General features: G+C 43.3%; 1 protein-coding gene across 6 annotated transcripts in view; it reads left to right on the forward strand.

Moving 5' to 3' along the window:
* Positions 1–19,092, forward strand: part of LOC110526843 (histone-lysine N-methyltransferase KMT5B-like) — a 39,366-nt gene extending 20,274 nt beyond the window's left edge. For 5 of the 6 annotated variants that reach the window (XM_036964171.1, XM_036964170.1, XM_036964172.1 and 2 more), the window contains 6 exons: positions 63–172; positions 1,858–2,024; positions 2,464–2,483; positions 13,839–13,975; positions 14,252–14,460; positions 14,679–19,092. In XM_036964171.1, the coding sequence (XP_036820066.1) occupies positions 63–172; positions 1,858–2,024; positions 2,464–2,483; positions 13,839–13,975; positions 14,252–14,460; positions 14,679–16,531 (2,496 nt within the window). In that variant the 3' untranslated portion in view covers positions 16,532–19,092. The remainder of the gene's footprint in view (positions 1–62; positions 173–1,857; positions 2,025–2,463; positions 2,484–13,838; positions 13,976–14,251; positions 14,461–14,678) is intronic. The other variant, XM_036964173.1, reaches the window with a different exon arrangement.
* Positions 19,093–19,551: the final 459 nt, after the last annotated feature.

Here is a 19,551-nt window from a genome sequence, read left to right on the forward strand (position 1 = left end):
CTTCTTTTCCTCGTAACTTGTTTGTTTGTTTGTTTGTTTGTTTGTTTTCCATTTTGTTCCAGGTATTTGTGTATCTGCGGATGTTTGCGGCTGACAGCGGGTTTGAGATTCTCCCGTGTAACCGCTACTCCTCTGAGCAGAACGGAGCCAAGATCGTGGCCACAAAGGAATGGTGAGGAACACTGGGTTTTTTCCTTCTTCACACTTCCTGTTGTTCTGACATCATCGTCATTGAAACGGACTGACTGTCACACTTCCTGTTGTTCTGACATCAGCGTCATTGAAACGGACCGACTGTCACACTTCCTGTTGTTCTGACATCATCGTCATTGAAACGGACCGACTGTCACACTTCCTGTTGTTCTGACATCATCGTCATTAAAATGGACCGACCTACACTCCCCACTGTTCTGACATCATCTTCATCATTGAAATGGACCAACCTACACTCCCCACTGTTCTGACATCATTGTCATTGAAATGGACCGACCTACACTCCCCACTGTTCTGACATCATCTTCATCATTGAAATGGACCGACCTACACTCCCCACTGTTCTGACATCATCTTCATCATTGAAATGGACCGACCTACACTCCCCACTGTTCTGACATCATCATCATTGAAATGGACCGACCTACACTCCCCACTGTTCTGACATCATCTTCATCATTGAAATGGACCGACCTACACTCCCCACTGTTCTGACATCATCATCATTGAAATGGACCGACCTACACTCCCCACTGTTCTGACATCTTCACCATTGAAATGGACCGACCTACACTCCCCACTGTTCTGACATCATCATCATTGAAATGGACCGACCTACACTCCCCACTGTTCTGACATCATCATCATTGAAATGGACCGACCTACACTCCCCACTGTTCTGACATCATCTTCATCATTGAAATGGACCGACCTACACTCCCCACTGTTCTGACATCATCATCATTGAAATGGACCGACCTACACTCCCCACTGTTCTGACATCATCATCATTGAAATGGACCGACCTACACTCCCCACTGTTCTGACATCTTCACCATTGAAATGGACCGACCTACACTCCCCACTGTTCTGACATCATCATCATTGAAATGGACCGACCTACACTCCCCACTGTTCTGACATCATCATCATTGAAATGGACCGACCTACACTCCCCACTGTTCTGACATCATCTTCATCATTGAAATGGACCGACCTACACTCCCCACTGTTCTGACATCATCATCATTGAAATGGACCGACCTACACTCCCCACTGTTCTGACATCTTCACCATTGAAATGGACCGACCTACACTCCCCACTGTTCTGACATCATCATCATTGAAATGGACCGACCTACACTCCCCACTGTTCTGACATCATCATCATTGAAATGGACCGACCTACACTCCCCACTGTTCTGACATCATCTTCGTCATTGAAATGGACCGACCTACACTCCCCACTGTTCTGACATCATCATCATTGAAATGGACCGACCTACACTCCCCACTGTTCTGACATCATCTTCATCATTGAAATGGACCTACACTCCCCACTGTTCTGACATCATCTTCATCATTGAAATGGACCTACACTCCCCACTGTTCTGACATCATCATCATTGAAATGGACCGACCTACACTCCCCACTGTTCTGACATCATCATCATTGAAATGGACCGATCTTCTCTCAAACCACTGAAATCACTATGCTCTTTAGTCCTTGATTTTCTGTGTCATATTGATCACGTCCCTTATTTGGATCGACTTTTCTTTCTCTCTTTCTCTTCCTTTATTTCTCTTTCTTTCTTTCTCTCTTTCTCTTCCTTTATTTCTCTCTTTCTTTCTCTTGTACTTCAGGAAAAGGAACGATAAGATAGAGTACTTGGTGGGCTGCATCGCCGAGCTGTCGGAGAGCGAGGAGAACATGTTGCTGCGTCACGGGGAGAATGACTTCAGCGTCATGTACTCGACACGCAAGAACTGTGCTCAGCTGTGGCTGGGGCCTGCAGCCTTCATCAACCACGGTACGACAGTCTCCACTGCCAACACCGTACAGGTTGTCATTGGAAATACCAATACCAATATCATATCACTTACCAGTATAAATTACTACACCACATTTTAAATGAATCAAAATATAACAAGTAAACCGACTTACATGAAAAAAATACAGCCAGCACTCCCAAATAGAGTTTACCGATAGCTGTATTCTGGGTAGTTACAATGGACAGATTTATTCTGGACAGTTACAATGGGATGTTTGGGTCCGTCTCCAACACGGAAACAGATAATAGGTGTTTAATATCAGACCCTGGTCTAAAGTAGTGCACTAAATAAGTACTAGGGTGCCGTTTGGGGCGGGTCCTTTGTCAAGTGTTCCAGAAGAACAATTGAAGTTATGCTGCAGTCTCTCTCTGTGAGGAAACTAGGATCCTAATCTTCTGTGTTGCTTTGTTTTTTCAGATTGCCGGCCAAATTGCAAGGTGAGTGTGACCAAGCCCAGGGCTCAATACAATAGGCTGCTACCCTTGGTGAGTGTGACGAAGCCCAGGGTTCAATACAATAGGCTGCTACCCTTGGTGAGAGTGATGAAGCCCCCAGGGCTCAATACAATAGGCTGCTACCCTTGGTGAGAGTGACGAAGCCCAGGGCTCAATACAATAGGCTGCTACCCTTGGTGAGAGTGACCAAGCCCAGGGCTCAATACAATAGGCTGCTACCCTTGGTGAGAGTGACCAAGCCCAGGGCTCAATACAATAGGCTGCTACCCTTGGTGAGAGTGACCAAGCCCAGGGCTCAATACAATAGGCTGCTACCCTTGGTGAGAGTGACGAAGCCCAGGGCTCAATACAATAGACTGCTACCCTTGGTGAGAGTGACGAAGCCCCCAGGGCTCAATACAATAGGCTGCTACCCTTGGTGAGAGTGACGAAGCCCAGGGCTCAATACAATAGGCTGCTACCCTTGGTGAGAGTGACCAAGCCCAGGGCTCAATACAATAGGCTGCTACCCTTGGTGAGAGTGACCAAGCCCAGGGCTCAATACAATAGGCTGCTACCCTTGGTGAGAGTGACGAAGCCCAGGGCTCAATACAATAGGCTGCTACCCTTGGTGAGAGTGACGAAGCCCCCAGGGCTCAATACAATAGGCTGCTACCCTTGGTGAGAGTGACGAAGCCCAGGGCTCAATACAATAGACTGCTACCCTTGGTGAGAGTGATGACGCCCCCAGGGCTCAATACAATAGGCTGCTACCCTTGGTGAGAGTGACGAAGCCCCCAGGGCTCAATACAATAGGCTGCTACCCTTGGTGAGAGTGACGAAGCCCCCAGGGCTCAATACAATAGGCTGCTACCCTTGGTGAGTGTGACGAAGCCCAGGGCTCAATACAATAGGCTGCTACCCTTGGTGAGAGTGACGAAGCCCCCAGGGCTCAATACAATAGGCTGCTACCCTTGGTGAGAGTGACGAAGCCCAGGGCTCAATACAATAGGCTGCTACCCTTGGTGAGAGTGATGACGCCCCCAGGGCTCAATACAATAGGCTGCTACCCTTGGTGAGTGTGACGAAGCCCAGGGCTCAATACAATAGGCTGCTACCCTTGGTGAGAGTGACGAAGCCCCCAGGGCTCAATACAATAGGCTGCTACCCTTGGTGAGTGTGACGAAGCCCAGGGCTCAATACAATAGGCTGCTACCCTTGGTGAGAGTGACGAACCCCCCAGGGCTCAATACAATAGGCTGCTAACCTTGGTGAGAGTGACGAAGCCCCCAGGGCTCAATACAATAGGCTGCTAACCTTGGTGAGAGTGACGAAGCCCAGGGCTCAATACAATAAGCTGCTACCCTTGGTGAGAGTGACAAAGCCCAGGGCTCAATACAATAGGCTGCTACCCTTGGTGAGAGTGACGAAGCCCAGGGCTCAATACAATAGGCTGCTACCCTTGGTGAGTGTGACGAAGCCCAGGGCTCAATACAATAGGCTGCTACCCTTGGTGTGAGTGACGAAGCCCAGGGCTCAATACAATAGACTGCTACCCTTGGTGAGAGTGACGAAGCCCCCAGGGCTCAATACAATAGACTGCTACCCTTGGTGAGAGTGACGAAGCCCAGGGCTCAATACAATAGGCTGCTACCCTTGGTGTGAGTGACGAAGCCCAGGGCTCAATACAATAGACTGCTACCCTTGGTGAGAGTGATGAACCCCAGGGCTCAATACAATAGGCTGCTACCCTTGGTGAGAGTGATGAACCCCAGGGCTCAATACAATAGGCTGCTACCCTTGGTGAGAGTGATGAAGCCCCCAGGGCTCAATACAATAGGCTGCTCCCCTTGGTGAGTGGGACGAAGCCCAGGGCTCAATACAATAGGCTGCTACCCTTGGTGAGAGTGACGAAGCCCCCAGGGCTCAATACAATAGGCTGCTAACCTTGGTGAGAGTGACGAAGCCCCCAGGGCTCAATACAATAGGCTGCTACCCTTGGTGAGAGTGACGAAGCCCCCAGGGCTCAATACAATAGGCTGCTACCCTTGGTGAGAGTGACGAAGCCCAGGGCTCAATACAATAGGCTGCTACCCTTGGTGAGAGTGACGAAGCCCCCAGGGCTCAATACAATAGGCTGCTACCCTTGGTGAGAGTGACGAAGCCCAGGGCTCAATACAATATGCTGCTACCCTTGGTGAGTGTGACGAAGCCCAGGGCTCAATACAATAGACTGCTACCCTTGGTGAGAGTGACGAAGCCCCCAGGGCTCAATACAATAGGCTGCTACCCTTGGTGAGAGTGACGAAGCCCAGGGCTCAATACAATAGACTGCTACCCTTGGTGAGAGTGACGAAGCCCCCAGGGCTCAATACAATAGGCTGCTACCCTTGGTGAGAGTGATGACGCCCCCAGGGCTCAATACAATAGGCTGCTACCCTTGGTGAGAGTGACGAAGCCCCAGGGCTCAATACAATAGGCTGCTACCCTTGGTGAGAGTGACGAAGCCCCCAGGGCTCAATACAATAGGCTGCTAACCTTGGTGAGAGTGACGAAGCCCCCAGGGCTCAATACAATAGGCTGCTAACCTTGGTGAGAGTGACGAAGCCCCCAGGGCTCAATACAATAGGCTGCTACCCTTGGTGAGAGTGACGAAGCCCCCAGGGCTCAATACAATAGGTTGCTAACCTCGGTGAGAGTGACGAAGCCCCCAGGGCTCAATACAATAGGCTGCTACCCTTGGTGAGAGTGACGAAGCCCCCAGGGCTCAATACAATAGGCTGCTACCCTTGGTGAGAGTGACGAAGCCCAGGGTTCAATACAATAGGCTGCTACCCTTGGTGAGAGTGACGAAGCCCAGGGCTCAATACAATAAGCTGCTACCCTTGGTGAGAGTAACAAAGCCCAGGGCTCAATACAATAGGCTGCTACCCTTGGTGTGAGTGACGAAGCCCAGGGCTCAATACAATAGGCTGCTACCCTTGGTGAGAGTGACGAAGCCCAGGGCTCAATACAATAGACTGCTACCCTTGGTGAGAGTGACGAAGCCCAGGGCTCAATACAATAGGCTGCTACCCTTGGTGAGAGTGACGAAGCCCCCAGGGCTCAATACAATAGGCTGCTACCCTTGGTGAGAGTGACGAAGCCCCCAGGGCTCAATACAATAGGCTGCTACCCTTGGTGTGAGTGACGAAGCCCAGGGCTCAATACAATAGGCTGCTACCCTTGGTGAGAGTGACGAAGCCCAGGGCTCAATACAATAGGCTGCTACCCTTGGTGAGAGTGACGAAGCCCAGGGCTCAATACAATAGACTGCTACCCTTGGTGAGAGTGACGAAGCCCAGGGCTCAATACAATAGGCTGCTACCCTTGGTGAGAGTGACGAAGCCCCCAGGGCTCAATACAATAGGCTGCTACCCTTGGTGAGAGTGACGAAGCCCCCAGGGCTCAATACAATAGGCTGCTACCCTTGGTGAGAGTGACGAAGCCCAGGGCTCAATACAATAGGCTGCTACCCTTGGTGAGAGTGACGAAGACCCCAGGGCTCAATACAATAGGCTGCTACCCTTGGCGTGGAATGAGGTTAACACAATACACTTGGTGTATTGATTAAGATGGCAGAAAGAGGGTGGTTCACACACAGACAATAAATTATTACATTGCAAATAATAATATATTTTTTCTTTCTTGGTGACAACAAAAAACACCTTAAAGTTGTGACTGAAAATGTTCACTTCTTTAAAAGTTTTTAATAATTTTCTTTGCTTTGAATGGTTCCCTTCAGTGTTGGGATTCTGCTACCCACCTGTGATTAAAGGTTACCTCAGGGTCCATATTTATAAAGTGCTGACTTTAGGATCATGTCCTTCTCCTCCATATAATCGAATTCATCAAATTGTATTTTGTCATATGTGCTGAATACAACGTAGACCTTACCGTTAAATGCTTATTATAAGCCCTTAACCAACAATAAACTAAAGAAAAAACAACAATAACATATACATGGGCACCAATTCAGTGTGTGGAAGGTACAGGCTAGTCAAGGTAATTTGTACATGTAGGTAGGGGTAAAGTGACTATATATAGATAATAAACAGTAACATCAGTGTAGGTAGGGGTAAAGTGACTATATATAGATAATAAACAGTAACATCAGTGTAGGTAGGGGTAAAGTGACTATATATAGATAATAAACAGTAACAGCAGTGTAGGTAGGGGTAAAGTGACTATATATAGATAATAAACAGTAACATCAGTGTAGGTAGGGGTAAAGTGACTATATATAGATAATAAACAGACAGTAACAGTAGTGTAGGTAGGGGTAAAGTGACTATATATAGATAATAAACAGACAGTAACATCAGTGTAGGTAGGGGTAAAGTGACTATATATAGATAATAAACAGTAACATCAGTGTAGGTAGGGGTAAAGTGACTATATATAGATAATAAACAGACAGTAACATCAGTGTAGGTAGGGGTAAAGTGACTATATATAGATAATAAACAGACAGTAACAGTAGTGTAGGTAGGGGTAAAGTGACTATATATAGATAATAAACAGTAACATCAGTGTAGGTAGGGGTAAAGTGACTATATATAGATAATAAACAGACGGTAACATCAGTGTAGGTAGGGGTAAAGTGACTATATATAGATAATAAACAGTAACATCAGTGTAGGTAGGGGTATGGTGACTATATATAGATAATAAACAGTAACATCAGTGTAGGTAGGGGTAAAGTGACTATATATAGATAATAAACAGACAGTAACAGTAGTGTAGGTAGGGGTAAAGTGACTATATATAGATAATAAACAGTAACATCAGTGTAGGTAGGGGTAAAGTGACTATATATAGATAATAAACAGACAGTAACAGTAGTGTAGGTAGGGGTAAAGTGACTATATATAGATAATAAACAGTAACAGTAGTGTAGGTAGGGGTAAAGTGACTATATATAGATAATAAACAGACAGTAACATCAGTGTAGGTAGGGGTAAAGTGACTATATATAGATAATAAACAGACATTAACATCAGTGTAGGTAGGGGTAAAGTGACTATATATAGATAATAAACAGTAACATCAGTGTAGGTAGGGGTAAAGTGACTATATATAGATAATAAACAGACAGTAACATCAGTGTAGGTAGGGGTAAAGTGACTATATATAGATAATAAACAGACAGTAACAGTAGTGTAGGTAGGGGTAAAGTGACTATATATAGATAATAAACAGTAACATCAGTGTAGGTAGGGGTAAAGTGACTATATATAGATAATAAACAGACGGTAACATCAGTGTAGGTAGGGGTAAAGTGACTATATATAGATAATAAACAGTAACATCAGTGTAGGTAGGGGTATGGTGACTATATATAGATAATAAACAGTAACATCAGTGTAGGTAGGGGTAAAGTGACTATATATAGATAATAAACAGACAGTAACAGTAGTGTAGGTAGGGGTAAAGTGACTATATATAGATAATAAACAGACAGTAACAGTAGTGTAGGTAGGGTTAAAGTGACTATATATAGATAATAAACAGACAGTAACATCAGTGTAGGTAGGGTTAAAGTGACTATATATAGATAATAAACAGACAGTAACAGTAGTGTAGGTAGGGGTAAAGTGACTATATATAGATAATAAACAGTAACATCAGTGTAGGTAGGGGTAAAGTGACTATATATAGATAATAAACAGTAACATCAGTGTAGGTAGGGGTAAAGTGACTATATATAGATAATAAACAGACAGTAACATCAGTGTAGGTAGGGGTATAGTGACTATATATAGATAATAAACAGTAACATCAGTGTAGGTAGGGGTAAAGTGACTATATATAGATAATAAACAGACAGTAACATCAGTGTAGGTAGGGGTAAAGTGACTATATATAGATAATAAACAGACAGTAACAGTAGTGTAGGTAGGGGTAAAGTGACTATATATAGATAATAAACAGACAGTAACAGTAGTGTAGGTAGGGGTATAGTGACTATATATAGATAATAAACAGTAACATCAGTGTAGGTAGGGGTAAAGTGACTATATATAGATAATAAACAGACAGTAACATCAGTGTAGGTAGGGGTATAGTGACTATATATAGATAATAAACAGTAACATCAGTGTAGGTAGGGGTAAAGTGACTATATATAGATAATAAACAGACAGTAACAGTAGTGTAGGTAGGGGTAAAGTGACTATATATAGATAATAAACAGTAACATCAGTGTAGGTAGGGGTAAAGTGACTATATATAGATAATAAACAGACAGTAACAGTAGTGTAGGTAGGGGTAAAGTGACTATATATAGATAATAAACAGACAGTAACAGTAGTGTAGGTAGGGGTAAAGTGACTATATATAGATAATAAACAGTAACATCAGTGTAGGTAGGGGTAAAGTGACTATATATAGATAATAAACAGACAGTAACAGTAGTGTAGGTAGGGGTAAAGTGACTATATATAGATAATAAACAGACAGTAACATCAGTGTAGGTAGGGGTAAAGTGACTATATATAGATAATAAACAGTAACATCAGTGTAGGTAGGGGTAAAGTGACTATATATAGATAATAAACAGTAACATCAGTGTAGGTAGGGGTAAAGTGACTATATATAGATAATAAACAGTAACATCAGTGTAGGTAGGGGTAAAGTGACTATATATAGATAATAAACAGACAGTAACATCAGTGTAGGTAGGGGTAAAGTGACTATATATAGATAATAAACAGTAACATCAGTGTAGGTAGGGGTAAAGTGACTATATATAGATAATAAACAGTAACATCAGTGTAGGTAGGGGTAAAGTGACTATATATAGATAATAAACAGACAGTAACAGTAGTGTAGGTAGGGGTAAAGTGACTATATATAGATAATAAACAGTAACATCAGTGTAGGTAGGGGTAAAGTGACTATATATAGATAATAAACAGTAACATCAGTGTAGGTAGGGGTAAAGTGACTATATATAGATAATAAACAGTAACATCAGTGTAGGTAGGGGTAAAGTGACTATATATAGATAATAAACAGACAGTAACATCAGTGTAGGTAGGGGTAAAGTGACTATATATAGATAATAAACAGTAACATCAGTGTAGGTAGGGGTAAAGTGACTATATATAGATAATAAACAGACAGTAACAGTAGTGTAGGTAGGGGTAAAGTGACTATATATAGATAATAAACAGTAACATCAGTGTAGGTAGGGTTAAAGTGACTATATATAGATAATAAACAGACAGTAACAGTAGTGTAGGTAGGGGTAAAGTGACTATATATAGATAATTAACAGTAACATCAGTGTAGGTAGGGGTAAAGTGACTATATATAGATAATAAACAGTAACATCAGTGTAGGTAGGGGTAAAGTGACTATATATAGATAATAAACAGACAGTAACAGTAGTGTAGGTAGGGGTAAAGTGACTATATATAGATAATAAACAGACAGTAACAGTAGTGTAGGTAGGGGTAAAGTGACTATATATAGATAATAAACAGTAACATCAGTGTAGGTAGGGGTAAAGTGACTATATATAGATAATAAACAGACAGTAACAGTAGTGTAGGTAGGGGTAAAGTGACTATATATAGATAATAAACAGACAGTAACAGTAGTGTAGGTAGGGGTAAAGTGACTATATATAGATAATAAACAGTAACATCAGTGTAGGTAGGGGTAAAGTGACTATATATAGATAATAAACAGACAGTAACATCAGTGTAGGTAGGGGTAAAGTGACTATATAGATAATAAACAGACAGTAACATCAGTGTAGGTAGGGGTAAAGTGACTATATATAGATAATAAACAGACAGTAACAGTAGTGTAGGTAGGGGTAAAGTGACTATATATAGATAATAAACAGACAGTAACAGTAGTGTAGGTAGGGGTAAAGTGACTATATATAGATAATAAACAGACAGTAACAGTAGTGTAGGTAGGGGTAAAGTGACTATATATAGATAATAAACAGACAGTAACATCAGTGTAGGTAGGGGTAAAGTGACTATATATAGATAATAAACAGACAGTAACAGTAGTGTAGGTAGGGGTAAAGTGACTATATATAGATAATAAACAGACAGTAACATCAGTGTAGGTAGGGGTAAAGTGACTATATATAGATAATAAACAGACAGTAACATCAGTGTAGGTAGGGGTAAAGTGACTATATATAGATAATAAACAGTAACAGTAGTGTAGGTAGTGGTAAAGTGACTATATATAGATAATAAACAGACAGTAACATCAGTGTAGGTAGGGGTAAAGTGACTATATATAGATAATAAACAGACAGTAACAGTAGTGTAGGTAGGGGTAAAGTGACTATATATAGATAATAAACAGACAGTAACATCAGTGTAGGTAGGGGTAAAGTGACTATATATAGATAATAAACAGTAACATCAGTGTAGGTAGGGGTAAAGTGACTATATATAGATAATAAACAGTAACAGTAGTGTAGGTAGGGGTAAAGTGACTATATATAGATAATAAACAGTAACAGTAGTGTAGGTAGGGGTAAAGTGACTATATATAGATAATAAACAGACAGTAACATCAGTGTAGGTAGGGGTAAAGTGACTATATATAGATAATAAACAGACAGTAACATCAGTGTAGGTAGGGGTAAAGTGACTATATATAGATAATAAACAGACAGTAACAGTAGTGTAGGTAGGGGTAAAGTGACTATATATAGATAATAAACAGACAGTAACAGTAGTGTAGGTAGGGGTAAAGTGACTATATATAGATAATAAACAGACAGTAACAGTAGTGTAGGTAGGGGTAAAGTGACTATATATAGATAATAAACAGACAGTAACAGCAGTGTAGGTAGGGGTAAAGTGACTATATATAGATAATAAACAGACAGTAACATCAGTGTAGGTAGGGGTAAAGTGACTATATATAGATAATAAACAGACAGTAACATCAGTGTAGGTAGGGGTAAAGTGACTATATATAGATAATAAACAGACAGTAACAGTAGTGTAGGTAGGGGTAAAGTGACTATATATAGATAATAAACAGACAGTAACAGTAGTGTAGGTAGGGGTAAAGTGACTATATATAGATAATAAACAGACAGTAACATCAGTGTAGGTAGGGGTAAAGTGACTATATATAGATAATAAACAGACAGTAACAGTAGTGTAGGTAGGGGTAAAGTGACTATATATAGATAATAAACAGACAGTAACAGTAGTGTAGGTAGGGGTAAAGTGACTATATATAGATAATAAACAGACAGTAACAGTAGTGTAGGTAGGGGTAAAGTGACTATATATAGATAATAAACAGACAGTAACAGTAGTGTAGGTAGGGGTAAAGTGACTATATATAGATAATAAACAGACAGTAACATCAGTGTAGGTAGGGGTAAAGTGACTATATATAGATAATAAACAGTAACAGCAGTGTAGGTAGGGGTAAAGTGACTATATATAGATAATAAACAGACAGTAACAGTAGTGTAGGTAGGGGTAAAGTGACTATATATAGATAATAAACAGACAGTAACAGTAGTGTAGGTAGGGGTAAAGTGACTATATAGATAATAAACAGTAACATCAGTGTAGGTAGGGGTAAAGTGACTATATATAGATAATAAACAGACAGTAACAGTAGTGTAGGTAGGGTTAAAGTGACTATATATAGATAATAAACAGACAGTAACATCAGTGTAGGTAGGGGTAAAGTGACTATATATAGATAATAAACAGACAGTAACAGCAGTGTAGGTAGGGGTAAAGTGACTATATATAGATAATAAACAGTAACAGTAGTGTAGGTAGGGGTAAAGTGACTATATATAGATAATAAACAGACAGTAACATCAGTGTAGGTAGGGGTAAAGTGACTATATATAGATAATAAACAGTAACATCAGTGTAGGTAGGGGTAAAGTGACTATATATAGATAATAAACAGACAGTAACATCAGTGTAGGTAGGGGTAAAGTGACTATATATAGATAATAAACAGACAGTAACATCAGTGTAGGTAGGGGTAAAGTGACTATATATAGATAATAAACAGACAGTAACAGTAGTGTAGGTAGGGGTAAAGTGACTATATATAGATAATAAACAGTAACATCAGTGTAGGTAGGGGTAAAGTGACTATATATAGATAATAAACAGACAGTAACATCAGTGTAGGTAGGGGTAAAGTGACTATATATAGATAATAAACAGACAGTAACATCAGTGTAGGTAGGGGTAAAGTGACTGTATAGATGATAATAAACAGAGTAACAGTAGTTATCTAAAAGGCTAAACTGATCCTAGATCAGCACGTATTCTCAGAGACTCGTTGTAAATACTGTCCCTGGTGTCTAACTGTTTTAGTTGTGTATCTGGATGGCTGAAGGTGGTAATGAATCTCTAACTGTTTTAGTTGTGTATCTAGATGGCTGAAGGTGGTAATGAGTGTAGTTGTGTATCTAGATGGCTGAAGGTGGTTAATGAGTGTAGTTGTGTATCCAGATGGCTGAAGGTGGTTAATGAGTGTAGTTGTGTATCTAGATGGCTGAAGGTGGTTAATGAGTGTAGTTGTGTATCTAGATGGCAGAAGGTGGTTAATGAGTGTAGTTGTGTATCTAGATGGCTGAAGGTGGTTAATGAGTGTAGTTGTGTATCTAGATGGCAGAAGGTGGTAATGAGTGTAGTTGTGTATCTAGATGGCTGAAGGTGGTAATGAGTGTAGTTGTGTATCCAGATGGCTGAAGGTGGTAATGAGTGTAGTTGTGTATCTAGATGGCTGAAGGTGGTAATGAGTGTAGTTGTGTATCTAGATGGCTGAAGGTGGTAATGAGTGTAGTTGTGTATCTAGATGGCTGAAGGTGGTTAATGAATGTAGTTGTGTATCTAGATGGCTGAAGGTTGGTAATTAGTGTCTTAGTGTGTTTTAGTTGTGTGTCTAGATGGCTGAAGGTTGGTAATTAGTGTCTTAGTGTGTTTTAGTTGTGTGTCTAGATGGCTGAAGGTGGTAATTAGTGTCTTAGTGTGTTTTAGTTGTGTATCTAGATGGCTGAAGGTGGTAATGAGTGTAGTTGTGTATCTAGATGGCTGAAGGTGGTAATGAATCTCTAACTGTTTTAGTTGTGTATCTAGATGGCTGAAGGTGGTTAATGAGTGTAGTTGTGTATCTAGATGGCTGAAGGTGGTAATGAGTGTAGTTGTGTATCTAGATGGCTGAAGGTGGTAATGAATCTCTAACTGTTTTAGTTGTGTATCTAGATGGCTGAAGGTGGTTAATGAGTGTAGTTGTGCAGCTGGATGGCTGAAGGTGGTTAATGAGTGTCTTGGTGTGTTCCAGTTTGTGTCGACGGGTCGTGACACGGCCTGTGTCAAGGTGCTAAGGGACATCGAACCGGGAGAGGAGATCTCCTGTTACTACGGCGACGGATTCTTCGGGGAGAACAACGAATATTGTGAATGCTACACGTGTGAACGGTATGTATGGTCTCGGCGTCCATTTTCTACTGATTTTGAATAACAACAAAAATCTGTTGGTTTTTCCATCTCTCCTTTTTTTTGGGGGGGGGTACATCATTTGAGGTAATGTGACGTAAAAGGCACAATTTTAATACACAAAAAAACATAAAAACAGTTTTTTTAATGAGCAGTGTTTATTCATATGGCTGGAGGAATATGAAAACAAGGTGTTTACCCAAGGCACATTGTGTTGTGAACTCTACTGGTCCGTTTGTTTGTTTGTTTGTTGTACAGACGTCTCACTGGCGCGTTCAAATCCAAGGCCGGGCTGCCGGCGGAGGCTCCGGTGATCAACAGCGCGTATGGGTTACGGGAGACGGACAAGCGCCTGAACCGGCTGAAGAAGATGGAGGCAGGAGGAGAGGGCAGCAGGAACTCCGACAGCCACTCCGTGGGCTCCCACACCGACATAGACTCTCAGGACATGCCAAACACACACACGTGTAAGAACAGGTTGACACCAGGGTTGGAATTAGGGCTGAGGTTTTTGGGGGTTCATTCAGTTTGTGGTTTTAGGTGGATCCCCTCCCCTTGTATTGTTAGAATTCTCTATGCTGAATTTGGGGATTTTTTTATTTTATTTTAAATGTATAAAACAAACCACAATTTGATCTAATGTTTACTTTCCCTCTCTTCTCCCCCCCCCCCCAACCCCCCTCAGCTGGAAGGAAAAGGACTTCCTCCAATATGAAGTTCAGCAGAACCAGAACTCGAAGCAGACCGTCTCTTTCCAGAGCACTAACCTCTACCTCACCTTCTAAACAAAGTCACAGAGACACTGGCAGGATACCAAAGAGACTGCGATCCAAACCCGCCAGGCCTTCGCTCTCCAAGGTCCGGTTGCGCAGTAGATGCAGCAGGGGCAGAGGTTCGGAGCCCAAAGCGGCGGCGGCGGCGGCCCGAGGGGAGGTGCTGGGTACCGCCGGGCCTGGTCGCCTGGGTCTCCGGGAGCCGAGGACGTCGCCGCTGTGTAAGGCGGGCGTGTCGGTGAAGACGGAGAAGGATGCACAGGGACCAGTCCAGACAGCACTGGGCCAGCGGGGGTGTCTGACCCGCCATGCGGCCAAGGAGAACAACACCCCGGCAGTCCGCGAGGGCAGCCAGAACCAGCCTTGCACTTACAGGACTCGCAGGTCCACCAGGACCCTGGTAAAGGTCCAGGAGGCTGTACCCGGGTCAGCTGGGGTTAAACTGGAGCCCGGGGGCCTGGAGGGCCACGGCACCGTCCCTGGAGGGGTGGAGATTAAAACTGAGCCTGCTGACCTGGAGCAGTACCTGGGCCACGGGTTGGGCTCGGAGCTGGGCGGAGGTCTGGATGCTGGCTACACGAGCAGAGGGGTATGTACCAGACGCAGCCAGCTCACCCAGCTCCGGCCCGAACGGACGATAAAGTGCGAGGACTCGTCGTACGGCGAGCTGTTCCCGCCGGTAGCGGTGGCCCCGGTGGCGTCCTCCCAACAACCCCGTCACCACCACAGTACTGCCGACACGGCAGACTGCGACAAGATGCTGCTGGGCCTCTCTGTCCCAGAGCACCACTGGGACTACAGGGGGAGCGAGGCCCTCCGGAGGGAGCGGGGGGAGGACAGGGACAAGGGGAGGGAGGACAGGGACAGGGACAAGGGGAGGGAGCCCCTCCGGAGGGAGCGTGGGGAGGACAGGAACAGGAACAAGGGGAGGGAGCCCCTCCGAAGGGAGCGGGGGGAGGACAGGAACAGGAACAAGGGGAGGGAGAAAGGGCGTCGGCATAAAGAGAAGGGAGGTTACCGGAGTCACAGGGGGGACAGAGCGCAGAGCAAAGGGAAGAAGAAACAGCGGATCACGCGCTACGACGCCCAGCTGATCCTGGAGAACAGTGGAGGGATCCCCAAACTGACGCTCCGCCGGCGCAGAGACAGCAGCAGCAGCAAGACCAACGAGCCCAGCGAGCCAATCAGCACGCAGCAGCAGGCTAGCAGCACCACCACAACGCCGCAGCCTACCGCCCAACCCCCGGTCAACTCCTCTTCGTCATCTTCCTCCTCATCAACGTCCAAGATCAGCATTATGTTCAGGAAGGACCCGTCTCAGGACAGGGAGAAGGGCAGTTCCTGCAGCTCCTACCACGTGTCCAAGCTGAACGGGTTTGGGCCTCCCGGGCTCCACAGCACCAGCAGCTCCACCAAGCTGAAGATCCAGCTGAAGAGGGAGGACGACGGACGGGCCCAGACGCACACCGACAACAGGGGGGACACGGAGGGCTGCGGTCTGGGTGGCGGGGCCTTCGGCCTGGAAGCCAGGAACGGTGGGAACCACGTGGGTCACAGGATACAAAACATTGTGGTAGATGAGTCTTCGTCTGATGATGAGGAGGAGGAGGAGGAGGAGGATGACTACTTTGACGATGAGTTTGAGGACGATTTCATTCCACTCCCGCCGGCGAAGCGGTTGCGTCTCATCGTGGGGAAAGACTCAATAGACATCGATATCTCATCCCGGAGGAGAGAAGACCAGTCTCTGAGGCTAAACGCCTGATAAAGCTCTCTGAATGGAGTTCATAGCTGCGTCCCAAATGTCAAACTGTTCCCTATGCTGTGCACTACTTTTGTGTGTGGTAAATAGCAGTACACTAGGTAGGGAATAGGGTGCCATTTTGGGACTCAAGTCCATCACTCCACCTTTTACATGTACAGAAAACACTTGACTCACTAATCAACTGTTGTGTTGATGATGTTTAAAGAAGTACAGTCATTTAAAACATTAAAAAATAACTTATAAAGTTGCAACAAAAAAAAAATCAGAATCAGAAGGAAGATGTTTGTATAAATGAAAAGTGAATGCACTTCTGTCATGATTTAATATTCATAATGAACATGAATATTGTAGAAGGTGTACAGATATTATGGTGACTATCCTCTTGTCCCACAGACAGACTTATTGAACTTTTTTATTTTACATTTTGTCTCACAGTACGCAATTCTAAACTCTGTTGGCAAACCAGACTCTTTTTTTGTTGTTTTGTTTAATTTTTAAATTTCGTTTTTGTAAAAACCCATATGATATGGGGATATGGGTCCAGTAACGTTCTGATAGGGATCAATCCATTCAGTTGTAGTAATAATGACAGGTTTCTATAACCGTTCCAACTCATGAATGAACTCAGTCCCACCAACACACTGGAATCATAGTGGGTTCTATCAGCTGCTCATCAGGGTTGAGCTCCGTTCCAATTCCGGAAACAAACAGGAATTCCGAATTGGAATTGGAATCTCTCAGTTTGCTTCCTTGTCTGAATTGAAATGGAATTGAGTCCAACCCTGCTCCTCCTGTCCTCCTGGCTGTGTTTTTTTGTTATTCTCTAAGAGAACGTTGACCCTGGCTGCAATATCCCAAATGTGTTTAAAGCTCACACAGTACTGTTTACAGCATGATGGGTAATGGGTCATTGACAAGCCAACAAATGGACCAATGTTTTGGTAATTTTTAAGCTTCATTTCTGATTTCTGGGGCCTCTGATTGGGTTTTGACTAGATCGTATACAGCTACGGACAGAATTAACTTCCTAGCAGGTTAGGAGAATTAGGTTAAAGGTTAGGAAAAGGGTTGGGGGTTAGCTGAAATGCTAATATTCTACCCGACTCCAACGTACAACGATGAATTTTTTACCGTTGTTGTATACCAGGGGTGTCAAACTCATTCCACGGAGGGCCAAAGTGTCTGCTGTTTTTGTTGGTTGTTCCTTTTAAGACCTCGACAACCAGGTCAGAAGAGTTTCCTTACTAATTAGGTGACCTTGAGTCATCAATCGAGTACAAGTGGAGGAGCGAAAACCGGCATCCACTTTAGCCCTCCGTAGAACACATGCTGTATACCGTCTAGCCACGAGAGGTTTAACGTTTTTAAACACTAATCTGTTAAATGAATACGTGGCGTGTACGCTGTCTGCTGTTTTTTTTTTTTAAACACGTCATCAGGAAGTAACACGAAGAAGACCAGAAGTCATGTGACAGGAAGACTGAATCATGTTCTGGAAAACGAGTTCAGACTCACTAGAGTATTTAGTTGTTGTTTTTCTTTAGATCCAAATCAAACATAATGAACACATGACGACTTCATCGAAATGTTATCCCCAACGAAATAGTCATTTTTCACAAACAGTATTAGGTGCCTTACAAACAACTCTTGGGGGGGGGGGGTGTATCTGTCGAAGGCCTAGTTTTTTTGAAAAAAATGATTATCAGAAGGTGAAGAACTGTAGGTCGTCCCTCGGTAACTGTAACTACGGGAACACTTTCTCCCCCCCCCCCCCCCCCCCCCCCCCCCCAGTCTTTCTGTATAGTCTTTCTGTTTGAGTTAATTTAGGGCTGGTTTCCCAGACATATTCAGACTAGCCTCGGAACTACCAAGCTATTCTCCATCGACCGTGTTTTTGTTGTTTTAGTCTTTAATCCTTGTCTGGGAAACCAGTCTTTTTAGTGTGGAAGTACTGAACTGCCAGATTTAACCCAAGGGATCAACTGAGATGAATGTTACCTCCACTTTCTGTTGTCCTGTACTGTTCATATCACCAGCAAGCAGCGAATCACAGTGATAAACAAGGGGTTGTGTTCATGTAGGCACAAGAAGGGGAGGGGCCTCCCTGGACTTGTCCAATAAGAAATTGTCACTTATTTTTTATTTTTTTTCTGTTGCAAAACATTTTCTGTTGTGTGCCCTAATGAACACAACCCTGGCTATACCGTGTACCTCCCCCTGTATGGACGCCGGTCACTCTCCATTCTGTACTGTTCCAGGTGTTACTGTGTGATCTTATGCTCAATAGCCAGCTGTCGACATTTCTGATTTGATGAAATTCAATAACAACAAACAAACAAACAAACAAAGAAATGTGAATCGTTTGCAGACATTTTTTTAGTGTTGCGTTGGGTTAGTGGGGGGGAAAAACACTTAAAACAGACCTTTAAACCAGAGCAGTGCTTTTATGTCCAGTATGTAAAACAACAAAAATCACGTGAACACACCCTGTACTTATTTAACCGTTTTGGAATACTTGAAAACATAAAGTTTCTTTGTGAGAATAAACTTATTTTTCTGTGGTTAATGTCTTGCTTCTAAACATGTTAGAATAAGGAATTATTCAACTCATTTTTTTTGTATCTGAAATGTTTCCAATACTTTTAAGTCTACTGAGCGTGGAGCCTGGGTCTCGTATTCACTAGGAACCAAACGGCAGGGGATCTACCAAAAAAATGTGTCCCAATAAGAAATGTTTTTACCTATGGTGTACACTAATGAATACTACCCCAAGTGAATGCACTTCCCATCCAATCAATACCAATGATCAAACTACCAGGGAGAAGGAAACACCATAAGTAGGGCTGTAGAAGTGGGCCGTCTCAGTTGTACGGAGTACCCCTGGCATTCATGATAGAGGTCTTTTTCAAAGGGCTTTTTTTTCCTTTTTTTAAGTCTTGGGACTAATGTATTTTTCACTAGGCTCTGTTGCCTGGATACAGCGGTTAAGCAGGAAGTTGTTTTCTATGTAGTGATTGGGG

Source organism: Oncorhynchus mykiss, chromosome 26 (assembly GCF_013265735.2).
Source record: "Oncorhynchus mykiss isolate Arlee chromosome 26, USDA_OmykA_1.1, whole genome shotgun sequence".
In the NCBI taxonomy this organism is placed as follows: domain Eukaryota; kingdom Metazoa; phylum Chordata; class Actinopteri; order Salmoniformes; family Salmonidae; genus Oncorhynchus; species Oncorhynchus mykiss.